Source organism: Filicampus tigris, chromosome 19 (assembly GCF_054856515.1).
Source record: "Filicampus tigris isolate MCC_2025a chromosome 19, RoL_Ftig_1.0, whole genome shotgun sequence".
Taxonomy (NCBI): domain Eukaryota; kingdom Metazoa; phylum Chordata; class Actinopteri; order Syngnathiformes; family Syngnathidae; genus Filicampus; species Filicampus tigris.
Window position 1 is genome coordinate 1,961,782 of NC_141235.1, and position 26,194 is coordinate 1,987,975.

Here is a 26,194-nt window from a genome sequence, read left to right on the forward strand (position 1 = left end):
TCGGGGATCGACCACAAACGGTGAAAATCTTCATTCATTGACGCCCATTGTAGTTGCGAGGCGGGAAAAAAAATTTTTTCCTTGGCGGAGGTCATAGTGAATCCCACCTGATGAGCTGCGCATTGTCGTGGGGCCTGCGAGGCAGCAGCTTGACTTTCCTCCAGTCCAGGAACTCGTGCAGGGTGGTGAAGGGGTCCTGGGTGACGGGACACTTGTCGGCGTCACTCCACACCTCCAGGCCCACCAGCGCCACGCGGATATTCAAGGCCCTGTAGAACTGATCCAGGGGAAGTTGGAGAGGGTCGTAAATCATACCAACGGGCCCCTCCCGAGCCCGCCGATTGGACCGTCACCTTGTCCACGTAATTGGCGATCTCGGCCAGACGCTGCTTGACTTTCTCCACGTCCTTGCCTTGCTTCTGAAACTGAGGGTGGCGCGTTGACCTTCTGGGGTGCGGATGAGGCCAAAAGAGAGGGGGCGGTGCTGCGCTTACCTCGCGGTTGTCGGCCACGATGATCAGCTCCACGTACTTGGTGGTGCTCTGGATGTGACGCTTGTGCTGCAGCGGGCAAATAGCGAGCACGTTTGGTGGTGACAGTTGGCGCAAAAAACATATACATACAGTGTATATATTAGCTCTAGATGAAATAGGCATGAGTGTTATATTTTAAAAATGCAGCTCTGTAGCCTTGACATGTGTTTGGGTACTTTTTGGATCCTGAAAAAAGTCAAATGTATAAAATAGTCAATATTTTTTTTTTATACTTGAATTATGTAGCATATCGTCGCTGTCCTGTAAAAAAAAAACACTTATGTCCATTTTCTTCACTTTTCGTATTTTTACGTGAATGGTGTTTCCGTGTTCCAGACATCGCATCAACGTGACATTTTTTTTAAAAATTGGACATGCGTGCTTTTCACAGGACAGCGACAGTATATTGTATTTTTTGATGTACTGTATACAGTAGTATGGGCCAAAAACCCCTTTTGACACTTTTGTGGTGTTTGGGGACCTTCTTAACCCAGGAAACAGTCATATTTTATATAGAAAATAACATTATACGATAATCATTTGGCATGTTTTGAAAATACGGCCCAAAAACTCCTTTTGGTAGCCGTGAGACTTTTGAGTTACACATTCCATTAGATTGTATTTTTTTTTTTGAAGACACTTTGGCCCCTTGCCTAGTTGACTATGGAAATAGTTAGTTGGTGACCAGTTAGTTATCATCCCTGTGGGGGGGACAATGACGTTGGACGCCTGCTTCTGATTGGCCGAGCATTCTGGACCTCTTTCGAGCTGAGCTTTTTTCCTCCTGGCAGCCGGCATCGTGTCCTGCCTCTTATCGGCCTCCTGCTTTTTCGATAAGGCTCGGTTGGGCACGCGCGCTCCAAATGACAAGCCTGCGGCCGCCGCGCGTTGGACTTGCCAACCGGAGTTGTGGGGACAAATCCCAAAGCATGTGTTCCAATCACATCGGCCGCATCCAATTTGGGTTTTTTTTTGCGAGGAATGGAAAACAAGTGTGCGCATTTCCTGGTGGATTTGTCGCAACATATTGTCTTCCCTCGGGTCCCGCTGCGCCGCGGCTTCTTCCATTTTCTGGATATGAAGGTCCTTTCCACAACTTTTGCCGCAGGGACGCTCACGCCTCAGAGCCTTAATGCGCCGATAAAACGGAAAGACAAAGCGAAATGACAGCAAAGAGGTCCGTGTAACATCACCTTTCATGAGATATTCAGGATGAGTGTTCTCTTGCCAATTCCCCCCCCCCCCCCACCCCCCCACATCCCGACTTCCAGGATGCCGCTTATCTCGGGAGCCTCAAGCAGCGTGGCTTATCAAAGAAGTCCCGTGCCTTATCAAAAAGGCCCGTGTGGACACATTGAGTCGCACTGCACTTGCTGGAACGCGCTCGGCTTTTTATGCACCTTTTTTTGAGATTTTTTTTTTTAAGTTATGTTAGTAGAAACTTTTTGTATAAAGCTGGCAGGTAGCTAACTCTAATTTAGTGAGTTCATCGTTTATATCGAATCAGTTTCGTGAATATTTGTTTTTGTCATACTTACAATGTACACAATGTTCATATTCTAATTTGTCATCTGCTAAAACAAATTACTGGTACCTTAGAGTGACCTTATCGTTCACTTATGGACATTGCATGATTAATTGACGAGTAATTTATTCCTTTATAATATGTAAATAATTTAAAAAAAAAACAATCATTTTGTACTCGTACTCACTTAGGGTTGCGTTCCATACGCTCTACTGTCGTATCTGTGACTTTTGCATGTGTTTGGCATTAAAAGGCGGGGCCTGGCCTCGGTGAGTGTCAGCGAATGACATTGTAGACTTGTCTGGCCCTTAACTGCGTGTTGAGTGACCCGCCGAGTTGCGCCCATCGGCAGCTTGTCAATGAACTTTTTTTTTTTTTCTTTTTTCTTTTCCATCTTATGTATTCTTCCCTTCTTTACTCGGACACGGAGCCGTGCGTGCTACATTAGTCCGTGTGGAAAAATGATGCCGGCCAAGTTTTGAAGCAGAGATTCATATCTTTTAGTTATGTATTTCTAATGAATAAATCTACAAACTATTATTTACCACTCTTTGATACAGGCTACCCTAGTTGACCTCTTGAAGTTAGATTAAAAAAAAACAAAAAACAATTCTTGGCTTCCCACAGGAAAATAATCCTATTTATTGTTCGCTTATTGTTAAGTCCTGCGCTTAATCATCGGCATGTAATGATTTTAATTTGCCATAACAGAAAGGGAGAATTGTGCAAGACAGTCAAGTGTTTTGAAGCGCCATATGTTTGGCGTTCATCCCGACAAGCGCGCAGGCATCCAGGGAATGATTTACAAAAGATGGAAATCACTTTTTGAGGAGGGGGGGGGTGGAAAGTCCCGGACTTGTGTGATGCGCAGATGGGAATCACAAGAGTTGCCTTCTTTTGGCCATTGACGGCGCCTAACGTCAAGTCGTGGCCGTTAAAGGAGGTCGCATGAGGTGGTATCGCGAAAAGCGGCAAACGCCACCGTTTAGCGCCATTGCGCCAGCTTTTTGTCCGCCCCCGTCGCCTGCGCCGAACAATCCTAATGGCCGCCATGAGGTCCATCGGAAGGGCCGGGTGAATAATTCAAATAAGCGGCGGCACGATGAAATATAAAAGACAGTCCCTTCAATAATTTGCAGAATCTACAATGCAGAATTTCTGCGGGGTAGGATTCAGGTGAGGCGTCGTCATTTCGCATCACACCTCGGGCTATTTGCTTTAGAGAAAAAATGTAAAACCGGAAAAGAAAAAAAAAACGGAACGAGACATGCTACCAAGGTATGAAGAAGTCCCTTTTTAAAAAATGAGCCACTGCAGCAAAGTGGAGATTGCGGCGCATCCGGGCACCGACTATTGAGGTAATCCTCACCCTGGCGCTGAAGGATTTGAGAGGGTTGCGGTCAGGCAGCGCCGCAGGCTCGGACGCGTTGGAATGATGCCCGCAGGTGCCGGTAGCCAAGCGCAGGTGTTGCGTTGAGTAGATCCAGTGAGTTCCGTGGGTGCCGCGGGCCGCCGGCTCGATCACGTACGATTTGCCGTGCACGGATATCAACCCCCTGCACACACGCACACCACATATTTAATCCAAACGCTCTCGCTTCATCCTTCAGCTTCTTGACACCTCGCACGGAAAAATCTGCACCCGACCTAACAAGGGTTTCCAGACCAGGTTTCAAATTAGGGTTTCATAACAGGGTTATTGTTTCCAACGAGAGGCTTCAACCCAGGGTTAGGGTTTTAAAGCAGGGTTTAAAATTGGAGTTTTAACTCAAGGTTAGAGTGTCATGTTTGGCTTTCAAGTCTGGGTTAGTCTTGCAAAGTCGGGTTTTCAGACAAGGTTAGGATTTCATGTCGGGGTTTCAAATTAGGAAATCAAACCTGGGTTAGGATTTCAAGACAGCGTTTGGTTTTAAATTAGGATTAGTGTTAGGCTTTCAACCCTGGGTTGGAATTTGAAATTGGGCTACTGAGGCAGAGACCGTGTTTCAAATCGGAGTTTCTGGCCTGGATTACGCTTTCGAATTGGGGTTTTGAAAGGACAATTTAGGGTATGTGAGCCTCCATAAATCTGAGAGGAGTGGAAGTTACACCGGTAGCAGCGTGTCACTCACTCACACGCTCACTCACTCACTCTGCTGACAGTCTCCAGGCAGCAGCAGCGATAACAAGCCCCACCGATAATGACGAAAGGCCGGCGGACTCACTTGAGAGTGGAGTTGCAGGTGCTGAGGCTGACGTCCGAGTCCGGATGGTGCTCCACCTCGCCGTGGTAGTAGCAGTGAGCCTGGGGGAACGCCACAAGACACGCGCACCTCGCAATTGTCACATGAATGTATCACCGACATCGTCGTCATCAAGTGGGAAATTGGAGCAAAGTCATCAAAACATTTCCTATAGAAGAAGAATGAAATCATCTCCATGTTGACTAACTCCGACTAAACATGGGCAACACCAGCCTGAAGTCCTGGTTTGAAACCCCGACCCTGCCTTGAAACCCTAACCTGTGCTTGAAACCAGAACCCTGGCCTGAAACCCACACCCTAATTCGAACCCTAATTGTTTTTTTTGAAACCCTAACCCAGGCTTCAAAGCCAACACTGATTTTGACATCCCAACCCACTAAGTTTTCAAGCCGACAAGACTTGATCCATAAGAAGGAGAAACTCGACGCGTTGCACATCAATTTTGGGCATATTTGGAGAATGAAAGCGATGTCTAGTGACAGCTGCTTTAGAAATGAAAAGCTGCGCATGTGTGTTTTAACAAGAACAAGAAGAGCTGGTGAATATTTCATCTCCTTTGACTTTTCAGGCACACTTAGTCTTCAATTCAACACTTTCACTCTACCTCGTGTTTTTTTTTAAGCGTATCAATTATGAATGAGTTAAGGCTCCCCCCCACCCCTCAAAAAAAAAAAAGAAAACTGCCATTCCCTCCTCTGACCTCATCTCACTTTTTTCCCCACAACGCATCAAATATGAATTTTGTGAACTCGGGAAATGAAGATTGCCTTTTTTCTTTCTTTTTTTTCCAACATTAAAAGCATTTTTACTTTCATAAAAACACAATGTGTCTTCTCTAAAATTCACACATTTTTCTTCTTGGCATTTAAAGCATACAAAAATAACAGGATCAAAAAGTTGCATACCACGGAGTTGTGTGAGCCTGTGACTGCGGTGCCATCATGTAGGTAATGAGTTTCTTTATACTCGCTTGCAAACAGACCCCTAGAATGAAAAACAAAGACAAGAAATGATCAGCGATGACCTTGAGGAGCGTCCACAAAAATCACTTGCGCTGCGGGGTCTGCACGGAAGATCTCTTAAGATGCCTTCTAAAAGGCTGCGTTGCTCCAAGGTTACATAAATTGAAACGCAGCAGAAAAAACAAAAAAAAAACATCATTTCATGATCAATGACGTGACCCCGAGGTTAGCCAGAGATGCATTTACACTTTCGCAATCTTGACAACGCAGCAAATCAACACAATAAATGGAACCCGCGGGCCCCTTCTTTCTTTGTTTTTGGAGCAAAAGCACAGCACATATTTGGGCATCCATTAGCCAATGTGATGCTACACTACTCAAAAAGTAGTTCTCTATAAATAAAAGTCTGACCCCTTCATCTGTTTGTCGAGCAGAGGCAGCCGAACACAACAAGAAGGCCAAGCTAGCACTGAGCTAACACTCGGAGCTAACACCAACTCTCATACACGGCAAAATAGCTAGCACACTTAGCGATATTCACACCCGTTTGACTCATAACAAACAATTGGTCAACAGCAGGTACTGAGCTAACGTCAAGATAACAGGCTAACTGACCCCAAAAATTTGAGCGTTTGTGAATATTTTCAATCATTCCATTAATTGTCAACAATTGGTCAACATCAACAGATGTCGTTGAAACCAAGAGGAAAAGACTAGCACCGAGATTGACTCATATACAATTGTTGAACATTAACAGACTCTTGAGTTTTAACCACCGCTCTAACCCGCTAAGCACCAAGGTCGTATAAGGAGAAATTTCTAGGACACTGTGTGACGACTGCGCGTCCGAACCAATGATGACGACTAAAAGAGAAACACATGGTTCCATTTGGCCCGTTTTCCACTCCCTGGGCCTTGCTTTTGATGAGCAGATGATTATTAGCAGCTCTGATTTGACGGAGCAGGGCGGGTGAGGACGTGCGAGTCACACCGCAAAGGCTCCCCAAACTAAATAACCTCCACGATCCCCCGAACGGACTCACTGCGACACTCCCAAACTGGCTCGTCAGTGGCCGCTGAGGTCAGTAAGAGAATCCAGCTGCCTCGCAGAGTTTCCTTCTTCCACCGGTTCTGTACAAAGAGTTTGATGCTGTAATCTGCGCCATTCTCATACCGGTTGATGTGGTCCAAGACCACGTTTGGCAGGTGTGTGCTTCTGAGCCTTTAGCGGCGAGCACATGATCTCGAAACAGTTGATTTTTATTTGTATTTTTTTTCCCTCCTAACCGTACGGTTCCAAACAATTCCAGGATTGTCGGAGTTCGAGCAATTCTACCGGTCAAAGACCACCTCTGGCGGAAGCGGACCAAATCGATTGTGCCAAGACCGTGTGGTGTTGGTCAAACATGCATACACATGCCAAAGGTAGTCTCAGACCAAATCAACCGGTACAAGACTATCCGCCGCTTGACTTGCCCCGCACCTGCTTGAGCTCTTGAACAAACGGCAGAATTTGGGTAGGTTGGCCAAATCTACTAGCCCAAGACCACCTTTGGCAGGTGCAGCCCAAAACAACCCGAGAATACGAGCACTGGGTTGAACCTCAAACAAAAGCAGGGGTATGTCCACTAGCACCCAAAGAAGAGAAATGAATCATAGGTCAGAGTTTTAGACCAACTAAGAGATTCATACCTGTACGGAGCAGACCAAATCAACTTGTCCAAATTCCACTCAGTGGACCCGATCTACTAGTCCGACAAGACTACCTGCCAACTGATTTGTCCTGCACCGTATGCTTGACAACAAACTCCAGACGATTCTGGAGTTGGCCATTCAGCCAACAGGAGACTTGTACCAGTTGATTTAGTCTGAGACTACCTTTGCCAGGTCTATGGTACCAAACCTCCCGTACTTCTGGCACGTGCAGTTCAACAGAGACCAACTCATTGATTTGGTGCAGATCTGCAAGAACGACCAGTGGGCCGCAAATATTTTCCTCGGACTAAAACGTCAACCTCGGGACATTTCTCGTCTTTGGTGCTAACTGGACAAATCTCTTTTTTTGTTCACATTTGGTTGCAATTGTCTCCCTCAAGGCTGACTTGAGGATCGTAGCAAGCGCTAAAAAAACCCAGACGATTCTCATTTACAACAACGCACGTCTTTGTGGTTCCAGACACATTAAGACCTTAACAAAAAAAAAAAAAAAAGCGCACACGCACACTGTGCCATAAAACACATTGTCAGCGCAATGAAGAGTTCAAAGTGCTCGGGGCACTTTTGATCTATTCTTTTGGAATGCTCTGGGAAAAACAACAACAAGTGCTTATGCACTGACAAACCGAAGCAGAACGAAGGGAAGACAAGTGTTCCCCCGCATAAGAACTGCCAGGTGGCTTAAGACGGATAAAAATTGCTTTGGGGGCGATATTAAGAGAAGACGAGAGACTAACAAAAGGATTTCAACGGGGGTGAGGACAAAAGCTGAGGGGATTAGGCATCCAGGAATCAGAAGTTCAATCCCTTCCTGGCACTTTGTCAGACGGTTTGATAACCCGACTAGACAAAAGGCCATAGCTTTTTCTAGCTCGTAGTAATCCCTCACAATCAAGCTGCAGTGACTATTGTTAATTGACCTTTTTTGCGCATTAACGCCACAGCCTCCATTTCTCTTGTTGAGGTATACTGTACTGTCGAGTTTCTGGGGCTGCGTGTCTCATTAGATCCAGACGGCGCAAAGCCCAGGAACTTCTTGACGATGTTTTCCGAGGTAATTGTGACAAATGCGAGCGGCATTAAGTGCATAAAAGTTCTAGCGCAGATCAAATGGAAATATGTGGAGCGGATGAAATCATTTAAAGAGTTATGTGACCCATAAAAGCCAATCTTGGAAGGCCAATTAGTGCAATAAAAGCCGTCAGAGAGATTCACGAGGCAATGTGCTTTTAATAATATCACAGCTTCACTTGTGGAAAAAAGTTGTGAATGGTGAGTGACCCTTTCCCGAGGAAAAAAGAAAAAAAAAAAAAACCTGGTCTGGGATTGAATAATTTTTCCAGAAGCACGGGAAGAGATCCAGTCCCGCTGGCTGCGATGTGTCTGACATCGGTGCCAAGTAGAGCAGACAATTCCCAGCCATTAGCCTGATCCCGACACATACAGTAACTATCGGAATTCCATGTTGCCAACACGGCCCAGCTGGCAATTATTTACAGGCAGGTGCCGGAGATGATTTGGTCCACACCTGCCAGATGTGGTCTCAGAGTGGTTTAATTAGTCCACACCTGCCCGGAATGGTCTTGAAAAGCTTGTTTTGGTCTGTATTGGATGGTTCCAAAGTAACTCTAGCACAGGCCAAATCATTTGGTCTGACAACACCTGTGAGAGGTGGTTTTGGAATGGCCGATTTGTTCCGCAATGTACGGTACCAAGTGAACTCCGACAAACGCTGCAGTTTGTTTAGACAGCTCGTCTCAAACTTGGTCCACGCTTCAATTTCTTCGGAACGGTACGTTTCGAACCAAATCGACGTGTACTAAGATCTTTTGGCAAGTGTGGACCTCCTCCGGAACGCAGCTTCATGTGTTTTGCACTACACTTTCAAACCCACCAAATGAAGAAGCTTTTAAGTTTTTTGGTCTGGTCGTCGTCAACGGTGACCCCACGAGCAGATATTGGAAAAGAACTGGGAAGTTTGGAGAAAAGAAAGTCACTGCAGATCAGTAGAGCTGAGCTGGCGTGGCAAAACCCAGCTCCATTTATTACCACGGCCTCGTTATTATTCTCAACGCCCGACTGGCATCGCGAAGCGGCGAGACGGTCAGATGCGATAGCCATTAGCTTCCGAGGCTACGCAATTATGGCAATGACAGTCACCTCAAGATTGATGCGGTTAAGCCCAGGCGTGCCCCTGGAAATCAATTCAGTGTCATCTCCGTGCAGCGTCTGCAGGACGGATGACTCGAGGGATCCCAATTACAGGCGAGGCGGTGATGAATACCTCCCCCCCAACAAAAGGATTAAATAATTGCAATCGAGAGGCAGACGCGACGACAAATACACTCGAAGATGATATAGTGAGATATACACACACCCAACGTGCGCAGATGTCTTAGTGGCTATAGCAGAGCGCGTTATTGAGTTTCTCAATTGGCTGATTATCTGCACACAACAAAATCTATTCACCACATTTAATTACAAAACGAGGCAAAGTGTTCAGGGCCATGACTCTGACCTTGTGGAGCGGACGTATTTGACTAAGGTAAGCCATCAAGCTTGACTGCTCAACTCTGACTAACGCAATATGGAGACAACGATGACCTATGACAATTTACCGTCCCCCAAAATGTAAAAATTTGCTCGATCTCTCGGATGAGTTGCACTTTGACGGAAACCCAGCAATGGCCAAATTGACCCTAAAGTGTCGGGTTTGAACAAAAACGCCAGACTTCCTGAATTCATGTTTTTCTTTTTCTTTTTTTTTTTTCTTGTTCTTGGGTTTTTTATACTTATAGTAGACATGTCTAGCAAAATTCATATTGTGGAACTGGTCACGAGGGATGATTTTTCTGAAAGTTGAAGGGTCCGCTGCCCAGCTAGTTTTAAAGCAACACTGGGCAAGAATTCAACCTTAATGAATTTTTTTCACAGCTCTTTTGATGAAACATTGACTTAGAAGTAGTTCAATGGGACTTTTGTCATGCCCTGGGGGGGGGGGGGGGGGGGGGGGTCTGCATCATTTTTACTGGCACTAAGCAACTTTGAGGAGGGAGTGAGTAAAAAAAAAAAAAAAAAAAGTATTGTTTAAATAAAATTAGATTCATGACCTCATCGCTGTTCATCTTTCACACAGCCACTGGAAATAGAAACGTAATTCAGTCCAACTTGCAGTCCGGCGAGAGCTCAGGATTATACGAAATGTGGTTGGCGTTTGTCAAAACACTACCGCTTTCGTCCACGTGGCGCCGCCATAATCAACAAAAACTGACATACGACACAGTGTCGCTTTAAAAATGTCATATCTGGGACCCTCAACAAATATACGTTTTCACCCGAATGAACGCGCCTGCAAAATGTGGTGAATTTATCTTTGTGGTAAATAATTAATTGATTAGACATATGTTGCGTATTCCCAGCCTTCGCTCATTACTTTGTTGATGCACCTTTGGCAGTAATTACCGTCTCAAATCTTGAATGGATCACTGGAGGCGAGACACCTCATCCTCCCAGCTGGCTCCTTGGCTTCTGTTTGTTGTTGTTTTTTTGTTTTGTTTTTTAAAATCAGCCCCCCATTTGCATTGAGGTAGGGGAGAAGAGCGATGGTTGGTGGCGTTGCGGTGATTTATGCGTGTTTGCGCGGGAGTTTACAGTACGCGCTCACACATGGCTTTGAGTGTCTTTGCGAGGGCGAGGACGCTCACGACAGATCGAGCAATGCATTCTTGGCTGTCAGCGAAATGATGCCAGGGAGAAAGCCGTCAATCTTAAAGAGAAAAAAAAGCCGCTGGGTTCAAAGTTAGCAAGGAGCGCTTTCAAGAGGAAAACGTACATCTCGGTGAGAGTCGAAAACGGCCGGGAGGTTTTTTCGAGGGTTATTCCGGGGACGGCTCGGAGCTGAGATGCGGCAGGAATGCAATTTAGCGACGCCGCAAAAAACAAAACAAAAATGATGATGAAAATGACAACATATAGATGAGGCGAGAGAAAGTAGAAGTCTTGCATCCGCATATATTTATATACCGTATAAATATTTTGCCAAAACAGTTTCAAATTTTGTTTGGTATCAGGGGAAATAACGCAAATCCCAGGAGGGGTGCGGGAAACGCAAAGCAAAACTGATGTTGAACAATGTCATTGTCAATTACGATTTCTATAAGCAGAGGCAAATCGGTTTATACCAGAAATTCGATTTTGGTGACAGGATCTTATAAAAAAAAAAGTATCCTAAGGCTATCCAGACCTACTCACCAGAAAAAAAATGCTAAATCCTAATAACTAAGATCTGGTAACCATGACAGAAATACCAGGAACATTGTTGCAAAGTTTTCCTTCCGTCTTTACTCCCACCTTGAGGCAAAATTCAAACAATTAAAGCTGGAACACAAATAAGCTTCACGTCTTTCACGCAGACGTGTCCTCCCTTTTTTGTGGTTAACATCACATTTCCATGTAATGGGTGGGCTCGGTCGCGCACTGACCAGCCGGCGCCCTGATAGAAATCTTGAGAATGTGCTGAAAAAGGCCTCGGAGGAAGAGCAAAAACAAGGAAATCAGAGGGGGAGCGGAACACGGCAAGTCCAATTCATCAGGGAATACATTAGGCAAACCGTAAATCTTCATGGCCGTGCGCTAAATTGGATTTTGCCGACAAAAGAGAACGCACGAAAGCACGCTGTTTTCAATCAGCGCTCAACGTCGCATGGATATTAATCCACCGGTGACGCACCGCGACGCCGTCCGTCATGCGTAGGGCCCCCTTCGTCTGAAGGAAGAGCGTCACGTGGTTCGACTTTCAAACATCACTTCCAAACTCAAACATCAGACGGTTAGCATAGCTTAATTGAGCTTTCATGGCTGGTTTCCGTGTGACATGAACAGAAGGCTTGTCCGAAAAGTGCCCCTCCGTCTGTTCTTGGAGAGAATTCAGTGTGCTTCCAAAGGATGGACACTTCATATTCATATTTTAAAACCGCTTTGGACTGAACCAAATTCAACCCCAAGCACTTTTGCAAATGTATTCATTATTAAGATGGACGAATCATTCATTCATGATCTAGTCTTAATACCGCCATGTTTCTCTGAGATACTGCAAAAGGCTCGGCCGGTGGTTTGGATTAATCGCTGTCCTCAACTATTCATATTTTGGGGAATTTAGCATTTATTGGCCATGTTTTGCGTTTCCCGTAACAACTTCATTCTAGTGTTTTCCGGCGCTGTCTTCAGTTGTTTGCAGTGCGTCCTTGTGCAAAAAGCCTCGGAATTATTCGCAACCTCCTTGGTTGTCATTGGACAGCGACACCTTCAAGCTCACTGAATAACTGCCTCCTCCACGCAAATGCTCTCTGTCACTTGAAGCAAGACCGTGTAATGATTTGTGACCTGATCTCCGTGGGGTCCCTGCACTCCCGAAGCCTCTTCATCAACGCCTGGCAGGCCCTATTGTCGCTAGACGGCCCCGTCCGGTCCTCCGACGCTGTAGGAATTACATGAGGTGTGAGTGAAGAGAAGGTCAACCGGATCGCGAGACGGGCAAGCCGCTTTGCACCACTCATGATTTTCCGATGACTCACAAAAGGAAGGATGGAGGTAGGGTGAATCTTTCTGTGGGGGTAAAGGACAGCGAAAATTTGCTAGCAATTAACTCCCCCCCCCCCACCCCTCCAAACTGTTCACAATTGCTGATATTAATAGTCACATAACGTAAAAAGTGCGGGGACACTGGACTGTATGTCGTCGTAAAAATAACAACGGCTTCCCTATAAGCCACTTTATTACGCATTTATAAATGATTTCTTTATTTCACCAATATGACACGCCACCCCAGCAGCCCCCGCCACTTAAAGGCTCCCATCTAACACACGACCACTACAAGTTGAGTGATTAACATTTATAGTCAGCAACCGCGGGGGTAAGGTCGAGCCCGTAGAAAATTAAATTTCACCGGGATTTATGCAGAGTGTTGGCACCAATAGCTCAGGAGTGAGAAGACGCTGAGACGGAGACTCTCCCGTACCCCCGAGCCGTCACTTTTGTATCGTAGGCCCGAGGCATTTTCCACTCATTTCTGCCCATTGCAATTATTCTGTCGTACGCTCCACACGATTGACTCCCCGCAGGCGGGAGTGTCCAATAGCAAGCCGAGTGTTTATGCTCTACTTTCACCCAACCTTCCCCGAATGTTGACGTGCAGCTCGGTGGACTCTTGCCAGACGCTCTGTGAGGTCAGCAAACCCGTTTGTCTAAGTTATTTCTCCAGCCACACAATCATGGTTACAAAGTTTAAGTGGGAATATTATGATGCGATACAATAAGACGATACCGTGCAATGCTTATTATTATATACTGTGATCAAATTTAGAGCAAGATAGTCGAGATAATCGTTTACCGATTCTAATGACATTTGAAGCAAGTGATTAGCAAATCGTCAAGAATTGTCCATCTACTTATGTTTTTATAGTCAATTATTCCTGGCAAACTTGGTCTAGAGAGGGTCATCAAAAGCCTCATTTTGCACCCCCGAGACTTCCGAAGCTCAAACATGAAGGCCCTGTCGGGTGAAACCAAAACAACACGACTTGAAATGTCTTCTACTCATCAGCTTTTTAGCAGACGCCACTCCAAAAACCAAAGCCTCGCCTAATTAATCGGGGACGGAGAGGCTCCGAGTCCACCTTGTTAAGTAAGTGCCGCTCTGAGCGTGAAAATAATTGGAATTTCTATGAAGCTAATTCAAAAGAGAGCCTTAACCCTGCTAAAAAAGCCTTTTGAAAGAAGTAGTTAAAAGGAAGAGATGCGTGGCTAATGAGAGACGGTATCACAGGCTAACAGTTAATTTGCCATCACAACATCTTTATTAACTACACAGGCAAGAATTTAAGTAACATTTTAACTTTCCTTACCGCCATATCGGTAGGAAAAGAAGTGAGCCTCCTTGTAATTCAACCCTGAAATAATGTCAAACCGAGGGAATGAGCGGCACCGCGAATAGCGATAATCTGCCAATAATTGAAGACCCCAGAAGGGTTTTTAATTGCCAAAAATATGCCAGCACGGCACTGAAAACAAAGAGGAGCATAAAGCATCAACACCATGCTTCCAGCACGTACACAATCATGAGCCCAGGGAACATAAGCGACTCTATTCGGAAGTGAAATTCAACATGTACAAAGCACCTTCATCAATAGCATTAGCATTAGCTAACACACTAGCCTTAGCAACATGCTAGCACAAACTAATGTGACATCACACATAGGCAACGAAATATGCACAGTAGCTAACAATAATGCTAACGTTCCACAAGAGCGTGCCAAATACTTCAAATGCAAAAACAGCGATGAGCCAAGATGTGAGCAACAAAGGCTAGTTTCCACCCCAAAATTTGCACTAATACAAATTTGAGAATGCTGAATCGCAAATATGTGGGGCTTCACCGTAACGTGACATGAGATATGAGACAATGGCAACGCGTTAAGATGCAAAATGCGATGTGATGAGAAAAACAATTTGATGCAAGACAAAGCAATGTGCTCCGATACTCTACAATACAACGCGCGGCGACGTGATACGATCCCATGCTGCAATCGGCCAGTCTCGGAAGCTATTCCGAGTGCATGCAGGCAAAAGGTCGGATGAAGCGTCGCCTTATCTGACAGCAACCAAAAGACAAAAAGCAGATGGCCGGTTCCCCCTCAAGGCCCGTTAAGCTTGGCGAGAGCATCCTCAGCCGCCCCAACGAGCGGCCCGAGGCCCCCCACCGGCCCCCCGAACAGCCGCACCCCCCGCCCCGCCGGCCGGCCCCTGAGTGCCGATCTGGCAGCGCATTAGAAAAGCAAACAAGGCGGCGGAACACGGAACACGCCGCCCGAAGGTCCGCAGCTTGGCCGAGAGGAGGCGCGACGCCCCCGACGCGTCGTGCTCAGCAACTGGAACCCATTTGAGAGTCCCGTTGAAGCTAAAACATGACCTCCACCAAGGCCAAACAACCAAGCCACAATCCTCATGGAGACTGGAATACCAGACGAGCAAAACTCGCCGGCTTAACTGCACATTAGTATGGTTGAGTAGGGGTTACAGTCCAGTCCTGCAGGGGGCAGTAGTAAGCAATAACATTGCGTTTACCACAGAAAATTATTGAGTGGAATAATTCAAATAGAATATATTTTTCATATATATATTTCTTTACCAAATGTATGTATTATATATATTTTAAAATGGTACAAATATTTTTTTTAAATACAGAATAAAAATATTTAAATTTGTAGCTACATTTATGAAAAATTAGAATAAGATATAATTGAGAGTGTAAAAAATGACTAATATGTAAAAATAGACACATTACAATTTTTCTTGTTGTTTTTGTTTTGGGGGTGGTGAGGCTGGAAGGGATTCATGTTGTTTGTCGATGAGAAGGATAATTTGAGATTGTGAGATAAGAGCATGGTCATGGAAGGGATTGAGCTTGTATCCCAAGACATCTCTGTGTCTATGGTCACGGTGGACGTTTCGCGCCCCAGGAAATCTTCCGGTGAACTTCGTAGCGCAAATGATCCAAATCGTGCCATTGTTATTCTGCCGGAAAGTTTGGCGAAAGAAATCCCGGAACGCGCTGCCCACGCCTTCTGTCACATGTGTGCGCTGCATATTTTTGCATATATTGCGCGTGTTTGCCATTAAACAAGCGTCGAAATGCTCCTCGGGGTCGCGGCACCGCACATTCGGCGCTGAGGGAAAAAGCGAGCAGAACAAGGCAAGCGAAAATGAAACAATCAGTTGAAGGCCTGAAATTGGATGATGAGTGCCTCGAGTGCTTTCAAAACGGTGTTACATAAGGGATGGGCTAACTTTTGTGCTCTCGTTTTTAAAGCCGACAGATGGGCCACTTTAGTCTTTACTTGCAATTATTTTAGACATGATTGATTAGACAATTGTTTGGCAAAATAAATCCAACCTAACTGTCAAATGTAAATGTAAATATTTTATTTCGCTCTTATTTTTGTTTTTACGTATGATAACTCAATGAAGCAATTATTTCAGGAATTAAAAAATAATGAGGGGGGGAAACAGCAACAAATATCAAAAGGCGAGCCGCATGCGATTTTGCCAGAGATTTGCGCCTTCGGGCAGCCATCCTTTCCCGGCTGTCTGTTTTTTTTTAGGGGCACTTTGTACAGGTTGACGCGCCGGCTCCAGGCGGCGCGCGCCCTTTTCGCCCGCCCAAATCTCCCGCTTCCGTCCGTCTTAATGTCAAGGGGCAGACGCCTGGCAGACACTTTCCAAATGTCATGAAACAAATGCCGTCTCCTGACAAGCAAACCTCCCATGCTGCCTTCCTGTGCAATACGTTAGCCCGACAATGTCTCAGCTCACCTTATACAACGGCACAAACCGCTGTCGTAAGGTGACGTCCCCTAGGCTGAATAAGTTAGCATGCAAATCACCCCTCATTCCTTAAAGATAAACTATATGGATACCGGATTGAAACATTTCATATATGCTTCCACCAAAAACTGGAAGAAAGTGAATGGAGTGAGGTCCCCACGCTGGCAAAGTTAGCGTGTCATTATTTTGAAATACTGTCCGTACTTCAACTCATTCACTCCTACTGACGGCCGTAGACGTCAAAGATGCATTTCAACCGGGCTGGAAGTGAATGCGTTAACGTCGCGTAATGTTTGCAATGTGAGCAAACTTTTCACTGATGCATTCAAGCGCTCACTTGTGTTTTATTTCGAGTTATTTCCTATCAATTTCAGGTGATCTCAATAAACTCTTGAGTTGTTCCGTTTCTTCCGTGAGCCCCAGCGCGAACCTGCTGCGCCGGCATTATTATAAGCTAGTCTGGTGCGCTGACGGCTCAGCTCTGCGTTGCTGATCAACTCCAGATGTCCAAACACAGACAACATCGGCAGCCGAGGGGTGGGGGGTGGGGGGGGAGTTTAAAAAGATTTGAATGAAAGCCGCAGACTTGTTTTCTCGCCGCTTTGTTTCGGAGAAAACGCTTAGGGAGTCGCGCGGCAAAACCCACAGCTGTCACTCTCGCCGTCACTTCTGCTTGGTAGCTAAAAAAAACTTTGCCAGGATAAGGGAAGCTCGCTCCCTTCTCTTTACGGCAGCTGTGGCAAGTTTTTTTTACTTTCAGCGCTGTGTTGAAAACTGCAGGGCGTCACTTACTCGTTTTTGCGTAGCGTCAAAAGCAGTCGTTGGCCTTCCGCCTCAATCAGCAGCTTCAACGACGTCGGGTGACTCTGCGCAGACACGCCAGTACGATTAGTCGGGGGGCATGCGGTGGCGAAGAAGGAGGTGGTCATTTTAATTTTGTATATGCTACGTGCCTCAGTACACAAAGAAAATATCCCAAATGGTGCCAGAAGTGGGGTAACTTGGCTATGTATGTGTCGTCTCGACAGAAGCCTCTTCTTGAGTCTCAAGATACACAAAAACAGCCTCACATGTCATCGACGTAGGCTTCCAATTTTGCCATTGGGGAGATGGAGATCTTTCCTCCATAGTCTTTTATTTGGTTGTTTAGCCCCCCCACAGAAAATAAACAACCGACACGATCAGTTTGCTGGCAACGAGGCGAACGGGAGTGCGCATTTGAATAAATCTCGCCGCACGCATTGCGCAGCACGGCGCGCCAGCCCCCCCCCACCGCAGCTTGTGCAAGGATTCCGTCTGGAATCTCCAGTGTCCCGCTTCCACTTGATGACACCGGACTCTGGCGCTACAGGGGGAGGGGCCAGTGGTCGCGATTGCATAGAGGGGCGATAAGGGGGCGTAATGGATGACTTAACCCAGAGCACTTCTTCTTGTCACCGTTGACCAGGAATGAAGCACACATGCTGGCGCTGATAGCAGACGACGCCACGCTGAGGGCGCGCGCGCTCATGTTTGCGTGGCCATGATGCACGGCTTGCCGCTGCTGCTTCACCGAGAAAGAGGATCAAAGTTGCCAAAAGTCTATTTTTTGTCTATTTTCAAATCTATTTTTAGTTTTTCTGGGTGGCATTTCTCCTTTTCTTTACTTGTCCTTCTGGTAGCCTTAAAAAAAAGCATTAAAAAAAAAACCCAATGCTGTCCCACTTCGCACACCATTTGGGACATTTTCTTGATGTGTCACAAAACGATCCGAGTCGTCGCGTTACTAACACGCTCATATTCCCACCTTCTGACATCATTTACAGGATTTGCGGAAGATGCAAATTGTCTTTTCCGAGCGTGGGTTGACATTAAGTCAAGTGTGAATGTCTTGTTCAAACGAGAGCCTCACCTGAGACGGGAGCAGGTGCATCGCTCTCCAGTCTCGTCCAACCAGCTGAAGGGGTATCGTGGTGCCGTAGTGCTTCTGCTTGGCGCTGGCTCTCTGTTGACCGGCCCGACTCCCTGCAAGAAAAGAAAATTGCTCAGCGTAGCTCACTTATTATGAACAAGGCCCCAGACGTACGTCTGAGAATGCCGCTTTAAAAGAAAAAGAAAAAAGAAAAAGAAAAGAATAGCGCTGTTGGAAGTTGCACTAAAATTGGTCTGGCCTGCTTTGACCTTGAGTCTGATTTCTCTCTCAATCACTCGGGTTCCGTGCAATGGCTTACAGAAGTATTGCCCGGTAGACATGAGAAAAAAATGACGGGTGACGGTGGTCCGAAATGATGTCGGAATTGGTCAAAGAATGTGGCTCTTTGGTGTATGTAGGTGCAGTAGCGTGCGGACGGACATACGTACGTACGGACGGATGGATGGATAGATGGATAGACAAGGATGGATGTAGCTACACAGATGGAGAGAGACGGCATAATGGACTGGCGGATGGACGGACGGACAGACAGAGAGATGAATGTTTAGTCCCAACAGCAACGTCCGTGATGGGTTCCAGGGATTTGATTTGTTCCTAATAGGCTTTTCTCTCTCTGTCTCTCTCTCTCTCTCTCTTCCGATGTGTCTACAGGGCCGGACGGCTGGTACTGGGCCTAACAAAGGCTTGAAATTGTCGTCCACGAATGTAATTCACAAACAGCCGGCGTCCTACTTAGAAGCCAGACACAGACTTTCACAAGTCTGATGCAGTAAAGCCCCCCCCCCCCCCCCCCCCCCCCAAAAAAAAAGTTCAAGGTGGTAATAATCAGCTTCTCACAGTAGGGGAGCCGTTTCCCAAAAAGTTCCAAACAGCAGGGGGGTTCGTCGGCGTTGTTGGTTGCCGCGCAAACATACCAAATTGACCGTTTGCTCGCCCCGTCTTCCAAGTATAGTCAAAACAACGGGGGGTGGGTGGGGTGTAGGGTTGCGGCTCGTGCGACAGCCGGCGGGACTTTTGACGTGTAACTTGGCTCGGCTCTCTTGACGTATTTGTGGAGGATTTATCCTCAGCTGACGAGTTTGAGAGAAGAACGGAACCAATCTTCTTCCAACGTTCAGAGATGATTTAAAGGCACTAAGGTAACTTAGGGACCAGGCTCCAATACAATGGGGATCTCTGCTGGGCCCAAGTTGGAAGAAATGCTCGCGGTGCTTGCCCAATAACACGATTGACTAATGTAAAAACGGAAAATCTGAATCAGTTCACTGACTTGTCGCCGTTTTCAGTGGACTTTTGGTATGGTGTGATGTGAGGGAGATTGTCCTGTGAGGATCTGTTGGGTAACAGGAATTCCTTTTTATTTTCATGAGCTCCGACCTGAAAGTTCCGAGGCTTGAAGTCGATTCATCGGTCCTATCAGAACGTAGAAACAAGTGAACTGTCGATTTGGGATGCCGCGTTAATTTAGGACAAATGCTAAGACGGATCGGTAAGCCCACAAACCTTCTTTCACGATTCATGAGACGGAAACGCTCCACCTCGATAATCATTCCCGTGACAGTTTCTTTACAACTAAACGACAACGTTTGTTGGGATGACATCCACAAAAAGAGGGCAGAGTTAATTTGTCAAAATTTCCATCCAGATCTCAAAATGACTTTTGGTGTGAGTCGATTGTATTCGGCATTTGTATTCGTCAATTCGTTTTGTTTTTTTAATGAGATCTGAGCCAAATGGTTTGAGGGCAAGTCGAGTCAAGGGTCCTACCGGTTCGCCCAAACAAGATGCCAAGCTATGGTAGGGCAAGAACGACTGGTAGGTAAGTCTTTGCCAACTCCTTCGATGGCAAATGTTTCTGGGTTGATGACTTGACAAAGCTTTTGGCTGACATCCAGACAACTTTCGGTATGGTTGATCGAGACCGAGAATCAGATTTATTTTAATGAGATCTGGGCTAAGGCGTTTAATTTCGAATAGCGTCAAGGGTAATACCGGTCTGCCGTTATATCTTTTTTTTCTCCCTGGCTAATAGGCCAGCGCTCAGTGGGGTCAACGCGGCGTCATTCCGCCCCCGGTTTTCCGTCTCCCATGACTCACCCTGCTTAATTGCTGAGTCTGCTTATTATCCGGCATTAATAACCCCGCAGCTGAGCTTTGTTCAGCGGGAGGGAAAAAAACACCTCTCGCCGGAGTTCATCACGGTCGCTCTGTGGCAAAGCCCCGCCTCTGACGAGGACCCATCGGGAGAAGGGCATCATTAGTGGTGGCATGGCGTATCGTCTCATCTGGGCAAGTTGGGGAAGACATGATAAGCTCAAGGGGAAGGATTGGGTCAACACAACGGAGATCAGGGTCCTCTCAGATCAGGGAGGCGAGTCTTGAACGCCGTACTCGAACGTTTCCTCGGGTTTCGAGCGGCAACGGAAGCGGTTGGTGCGTTCATTTGTTCGCCGCACGCGTCGCCGCACAGCATTGAGCGTGAGAAATAAATCAAGGAGGAAGCTCGGCCTTTACTTCCACGTTCAATCAAATAAGCACGCAAATAAAGCCGGGCTCCCGGCGCGATAAGCTCCCTTTATTGCGCCGGTGTACACGAAGACGCCTTGTTCCGTTTTATATTAGCGAAATAAATCAGCGCCCGTTGGTGGACGTGTTGTCGGAAATGTACCAACCAAATGCTGCTTTGTGACCAGTCACCTAATCAAGCTATTAAAAAAAAAAGCTGTTGGATGACGTCGTATCGCGTGACGGGCAAGACACGGGCAACGGTCCCATGTTTTTTTTGTTGTTTTTTTTTTGGCTTTGCCATGATGGGAACTTGTAAACAATCATTCATCACGGTGGACAATAAAAGGGAGGAGCAGCGGCGGAGGCAATTGGACTTCATTGTTTTTGCCTGCAAAGGTCGTTTATGAAAGCGGATCATCCATCAACCTCCTCTTGGAATTAGCATCGTTTGTTGCCGCCGCGATGCGCTTGTCAATCACGGTAAGCAGCAGCGGCGATGGATTCATGGTGCCGGAATTTCCCCTTGAGGGATTATAATGAGTCAAATAAATACGTTTGGAAAATCCATCTATTTTGTTTCACGCGTGTCCTCTTTAGGAGCAGCACAACCAGGATCGCGTCTGCAAAAATGCGGCACCCTTCATTTCGGGCATTGTGGGAGGCGCAAAAATTTTGTACGCGGAAACAACCGGTACGCCGGATTCAAACCCGAACCTCAGAACTGTGCAAAAGCACGACATGAGCGCGCTCTGCCCATGTTGCCAAAGTTGGGTCTGGGAAATTTTCCTGGACGGAATCCCCTCATCCCAAAACCTCATCGTTCATCATTCCGGGGCCGGCGTTCTCTTTCTTTGCTTTTTTGTTGTCTCAACTGGCGATTGAGCCAGTTTCAACTCATCGCCGTGCCCTAATTTATTCCATGTGCGCTTTATTCTTGCCACTTTTCCTCCTTGCGGTTCACAAGTGAGAGCGTGTCCTCCCGTGCACTTACTCGTGTAGCCTTCCACGGATTCCTGCTTTTCAAAGACATTTTCTTTTCAAGAATCTGACATCTTCCCCACATCTTCAAAGGTGACATTGGAGTGTGTCCTTGTACGCCTTTTTTTTTTTTTTTTTTTGCTCTCCGAGTACTGTAATTAGGGCGACTTTGTTGATGCGCCCGTATCGCCTTTCAGGCTCCACGCAGGGGCGGCGGCCTCATCAAGCGCGCATGGAGCGCCACATGTGCCGGATAAGTCGACGCCAATGCGTTGTGTCACTTCATGCTCGGCGACGGCGTTGAGAGAAGGAAAGGCCGCAAGGCTTTGACGTATCTGCTTTTTGTTTGGTGGAACAAAGCGAGCGGGAGAAAAGGCCGCCGGGGATGAATTATTGATGGAGATGGAAAGGTCACCAGTAGGTAGCAAGTCTACGAATGTGTCCGAATTGTCGAGTCAGATTCCGCCAACAAAACATGTCCATAAATATTCAGTCTTTACATGATAATGTGTCGATACGGCGTCTGTCAAATTCAATAAGGGGAGAGAATCTATTCAAATTGGGATTTACTGGCTGATTCTTTTTGAAGTCATAATCGGGTCTTTCGACATCCCCGGCATGAGTGCTACTCATGGCTCTGTGAAATTTGGTGTCGCTAGCATAGATAAGATGAACAAAGTGAGCCCCGGCATTTCCCATGGTTCAGCATTCGCAAATTGCACATTTTCTTTTCGGAATCTAGCCTCCCTATTTGCTGTTTTTGTGCTCTGGCCGAAGCCACGTCTAAGACAAAAAAACAGGACTTTGGCACCATCCGGTGGCGTCTTCGTACCAAGCCCCAATGCTTCATTTCGTCAGGCCGTAGCTTTGTCTAATAGAAAAAAAAAGTGCTTGGCTGCCATCATGTGGCATCTGTCGGCATTTACAAAGCTTTTTGTGTGTGTGGCCGTCAATTACTATTTGTTGTCGATAAACAATCATTTTCAGGCCGATGAAGTGAAATTGGATCATTTCCCACGGCACACTAATGTGGTTGGGAAACGCTGATCTACTGCAGCTAGCCGAAAAAGTAATGAAATGGAATTTGTTAAGGGGATGATTATCGTTCCAAGCCACAATCAGGACATTTAACACCAGGCTCCATCTTGCGCTAAAGAATCTTTTCTAGTCGTTTTCTGTACCCCCCTCCCCTCCTTTTTTTTTTTTGTGTGTGTAATGAACCCATCCACTGTCTCGCTGGCGGGACGTTGGCACATAATCACCGTTCGGGGAAATGAATGGCCCCGCGGCCAAAAAGTCATCTCGGCCTCAGCGAGAGGTTCATATTGTCCCGGGCGGACCAGAGTGCCAGGCTAAGACCACCCCTAGCGGCCCGCCGGCCTCCTCCCCCTGCCCCTCCTCCTCCTTCGCCTTACTTAGCCTGAGCGATGAAGGTCAGCTCCTGGATAGCGGTCTGTGCGAAAAGTTCATGTTAATGTGCTTTGCGTGATGGATTTCATTTCGGGCCGGCCTGGAAGCCAAGCGCGCGTCTGGCGTCCATTAAAAGGGAAACGCTCAAATTGGACAGCCGAGCGAGCGCGGGAGGCGGCCGCCGGGTGGCCGCAGGGCGGCGGCCTCACAAACCGCTGGTGAACTTTAACCAGGACTGGACGCCAACGGCCACTTCTCCGTTTTAGCGTGTCTTGAATGTCGGGGGGTTAAACTTGTCAGTCGTCACGGGCTCCAAATTTGTGGTTGAGTTTGACTGCCTTCAATTGAAACATCAACAAAAGTCGTGCGTTGTTTGCGGGTAGTCGGTCGGTCGGTCACTCAATTGGTCAGTCGGTTGGTCAGTTAAATTAATTTCCTAGCCCTACTTACCATTATTTCTACGCAGATTAAAACAATTAAATACAGTCAAGAAAAATAGGAGGATTGTGTCATAAAATCCACGAAAAATGGTTCGACATTCAGAGCTAAATGATGCGCGAAGAAGAGGGGGGGAAAAAAACCCTCCGAAAGGTAGCATTTGAGCACACCTTCTTTCATCGGCGCGCGACTAATGAATTAATTGTCGTGTCGGATCCACACGAGCAGGTAAACAAAACAAGGCTCCGAGTGGCGGCGGAAGACATGTCGGGCGCAGGAAGAGGTGCCCACGGGAAACACGACGAGGATGAGGAGGAGGCACCACCAAGGCCAAACTATGAAGTCTTGATGAATAAATAAACAGGCACGCACACACCCACACTTGTCCTTGTTGCCTGCCTCTTAATTAACTCCCAAGATTCGTCAAGTACAAGAGTGAGTGGCACAGTGTGGAGATGTGAGAGGTTACTCATTCCACACATGCGCGTCCCATAGTTGCTTACATACATGAAGGCATTCATGCATGTCGCAAACCAAACACCACCCCCCCCCCAGCCCCGCCTCCACCGTCAAGAGACACACCCTGGCCACTTGATTAGGTACCATCCGATCAGCTTTGCCGAGTATTTTCGCTCAGCTTGTTTAGGGTGGGCGGGTGTTACGTGAAAGGGTCCAAATATTAGGAACAGGTCTCGCTCTGATGCAGTGCAACCGCAGACAGATCAAATTGATTGATGTGGATTTTTTTTTTTTGTCTTACAATGCTTACGTATTATATACGCACAATCATGAACTTCCAACTTTTTAATTACAACAAAACTATTTACAGTAAATTATTAGTGTTTTGTATATACCGTAAAAAAATAACTTTCATGTAGTTTAAAAGTTTTTCACACGATTAAGCTGCAAATGCCCAAGATGTCTGTGCATTTATTAATGTGTGTATTGATCCATTTTAAAAAAAGGTGTGAATATTTGATAGATTTGAATTCCAAATACATTCTCCCTCAAAGCTGTATATTAGAAATGAAAGTGAAAATGAGTAACCAGTAATCATTTGAGTATCCACAATATTTTCACGAGTTGTTATAGAACTTTGCGTTCTTATTAATACAATATGACTACCTATTACAGGTTACATAAAAGATATGTCATGCTTCTACACTCCGCAACGAACGGAGTGCGGTGGAGTACTACATCAATTCGCATTTCCATGCATAGCTCTCAGACAAAGCTGCGGGCGCGTTGCACGACTATTTGACATATTTGCATGGGTCACTCTCGTGCGTGGTGCGTGCGCGTCCGTTCCATCCGGCCGGCTGGCCGTACGTACGTCTTACCTCCCGCAGGGTGACGCGCGCCCACGCACAGACACGCCAGAAGTGCTGCCCAAATCCCAAAGTTGCCGCCGGCCATGGCGCTCCCTGCGCGGATCAGTGCGGCCCAAGCGTCATCTTCATCCCCAGCATCATCCTCATCATCCTCAGCCTCATCCTCAGCCTTGCGAGTCAAATGACGTCGTGAAACGTGATCAAGTTGCGAGGGAAATCCCGTGGACGGCGAGCCATTGTTGGGGAGGCCGTGCCACAAAAAAAGGGCGGCGGGCGAGTGGAAGCAAGTGAAGACGGAAATGAAAAATCGCCAGAAGAAAGGACGACGAAAGAGGAGAAGAAGAGAAGAAGTGTTTTTGTGTCTTGAGAGTGACCATGTGCGAGACGAAGCCTGCGTGGTCCTAAAGACCGCCAGAAACCGGAAGCAGGGAAGGAAGCCAGCAAGTGAAAGTTTGCAGGTGTTTCCTTTCACAATAAGGCACAGAGACGCTTCTGTCTCCAAATAGGGAGGATTAAAAAAATATATTTTATTAAATGCTTTACGCATACAACGAATAACAAATAATTGAAGGGAACTCAACTTGAGACTCGCCTTAAAACGATTTTATTTTCTTAACCTACTAACATGCATTGGCACCCAAGCTGAAGCGAGACTTCCTTTCCGAGTGTTCGATCTCTGAACCTGAATTTCTGGCACATTTTTGGGGAGGTGAAGCCTGCTTTCACGGGTGGGGCCACCTTGGAAATGGGAGTTGACACAATGTCACACTGATGAATCAGGAAAAGTGTTGAGTAGGCAATAAAAAGGGAGTGCAATAAAAAGGTGCACCCCATATGTCAAAATTCGAACTAGACCTTGATTTAGACCAGTATTCAACGGATGGATAGACGATGCCTATTCTCTTCTTCATTTTTACACTTAACTGAAAAATGGAGTTAGCCCACTTTTGCTCTCAATATCTCAGTTGTGCTTCTAATACACACACACACACACACACACACACATTCATGCACTTTGGCTGAGCTGTGTAATAAACGGCTAGTGTGCGCTGGGACAAAGATGCCATTCAAGCCGTTTGCTCTTCATTAAAATGTGGCAAAGAGGTCACATTCAGCCATCTTGCCGCTTCATAGCTTGGCACTGCCGCCGCCACGGGATGGCTGTCTGCTTTGCGCCACAAACGCCGTACAACAATGCTCCATGGCACTGGTGACTCGTAATCAAGTAGACATAGTCAAGCAGATGTGCTTTTAAAT

The 26,194-nt window shown here is 46.5% G+C and overlaps 1 protein-coding gene and 1 long non-coding RNA gene across 3 annotated transcripts in view; one reads left to right on the forward strand and one right to left on the reverse strand.

The window, feature by feature from the left end:
• adam12a (ADAM metallopeptidase domain 12a) overlaps positions 1-25,344 on the reverse strand; it is a 34,761-nt gene extending 9,417 nt beyond the window's left edge. Inside the window, exons 1-9 of one of the 2 annotated variants that reach the window (XM_086016490.1) lie at positions 24,947-25,344; positions 18,252-18,364; positions 17,153-17,226; positions 5,207-5,285; positions 4,263-4,342; positions 3,428-3,614; positions 495-560; positions 354-425; positions 108-277 (exon numbers count right to left, since the gene is read on the reverse strand). In XM_086016490.1, the coding sequence (XP_085872616.1) occupies positions 108-277; positions 354-425; positions 495-560; positions 3,428-3,614; positions 4,263-4,342; positions 5,207-5,285; positions 17,153-17,226; positions 18,252-18,364; positions 24,947-25,022 (917 nt within the window). In that variant the 5' untranslated portion in view covers positions 25,023-25,344. Of the gene's footprint in view, positions 1-107; positions 278-353; positions 426-494; positions 561-3,427; positions 3,615-4,262; positions 4,343-5,206; positions 5,286-17,152; positions 17,227-18,251; positions 18,365-18,700; positions 18,838-24,946 lie in introns of those variants that run through there. The other variant, XM_086016491.1, reaches the window with a different exon arrangement.
• LOC147128806 (uncharacterized) overlaps positions 1-26,194 on the forward strand; it is a 47,830-nt gene that overhangs the window by 10,323 nt on the left and 11,313 nt on the right. The gene's annotated exons all lie outside the window — the stretch shown is intronic.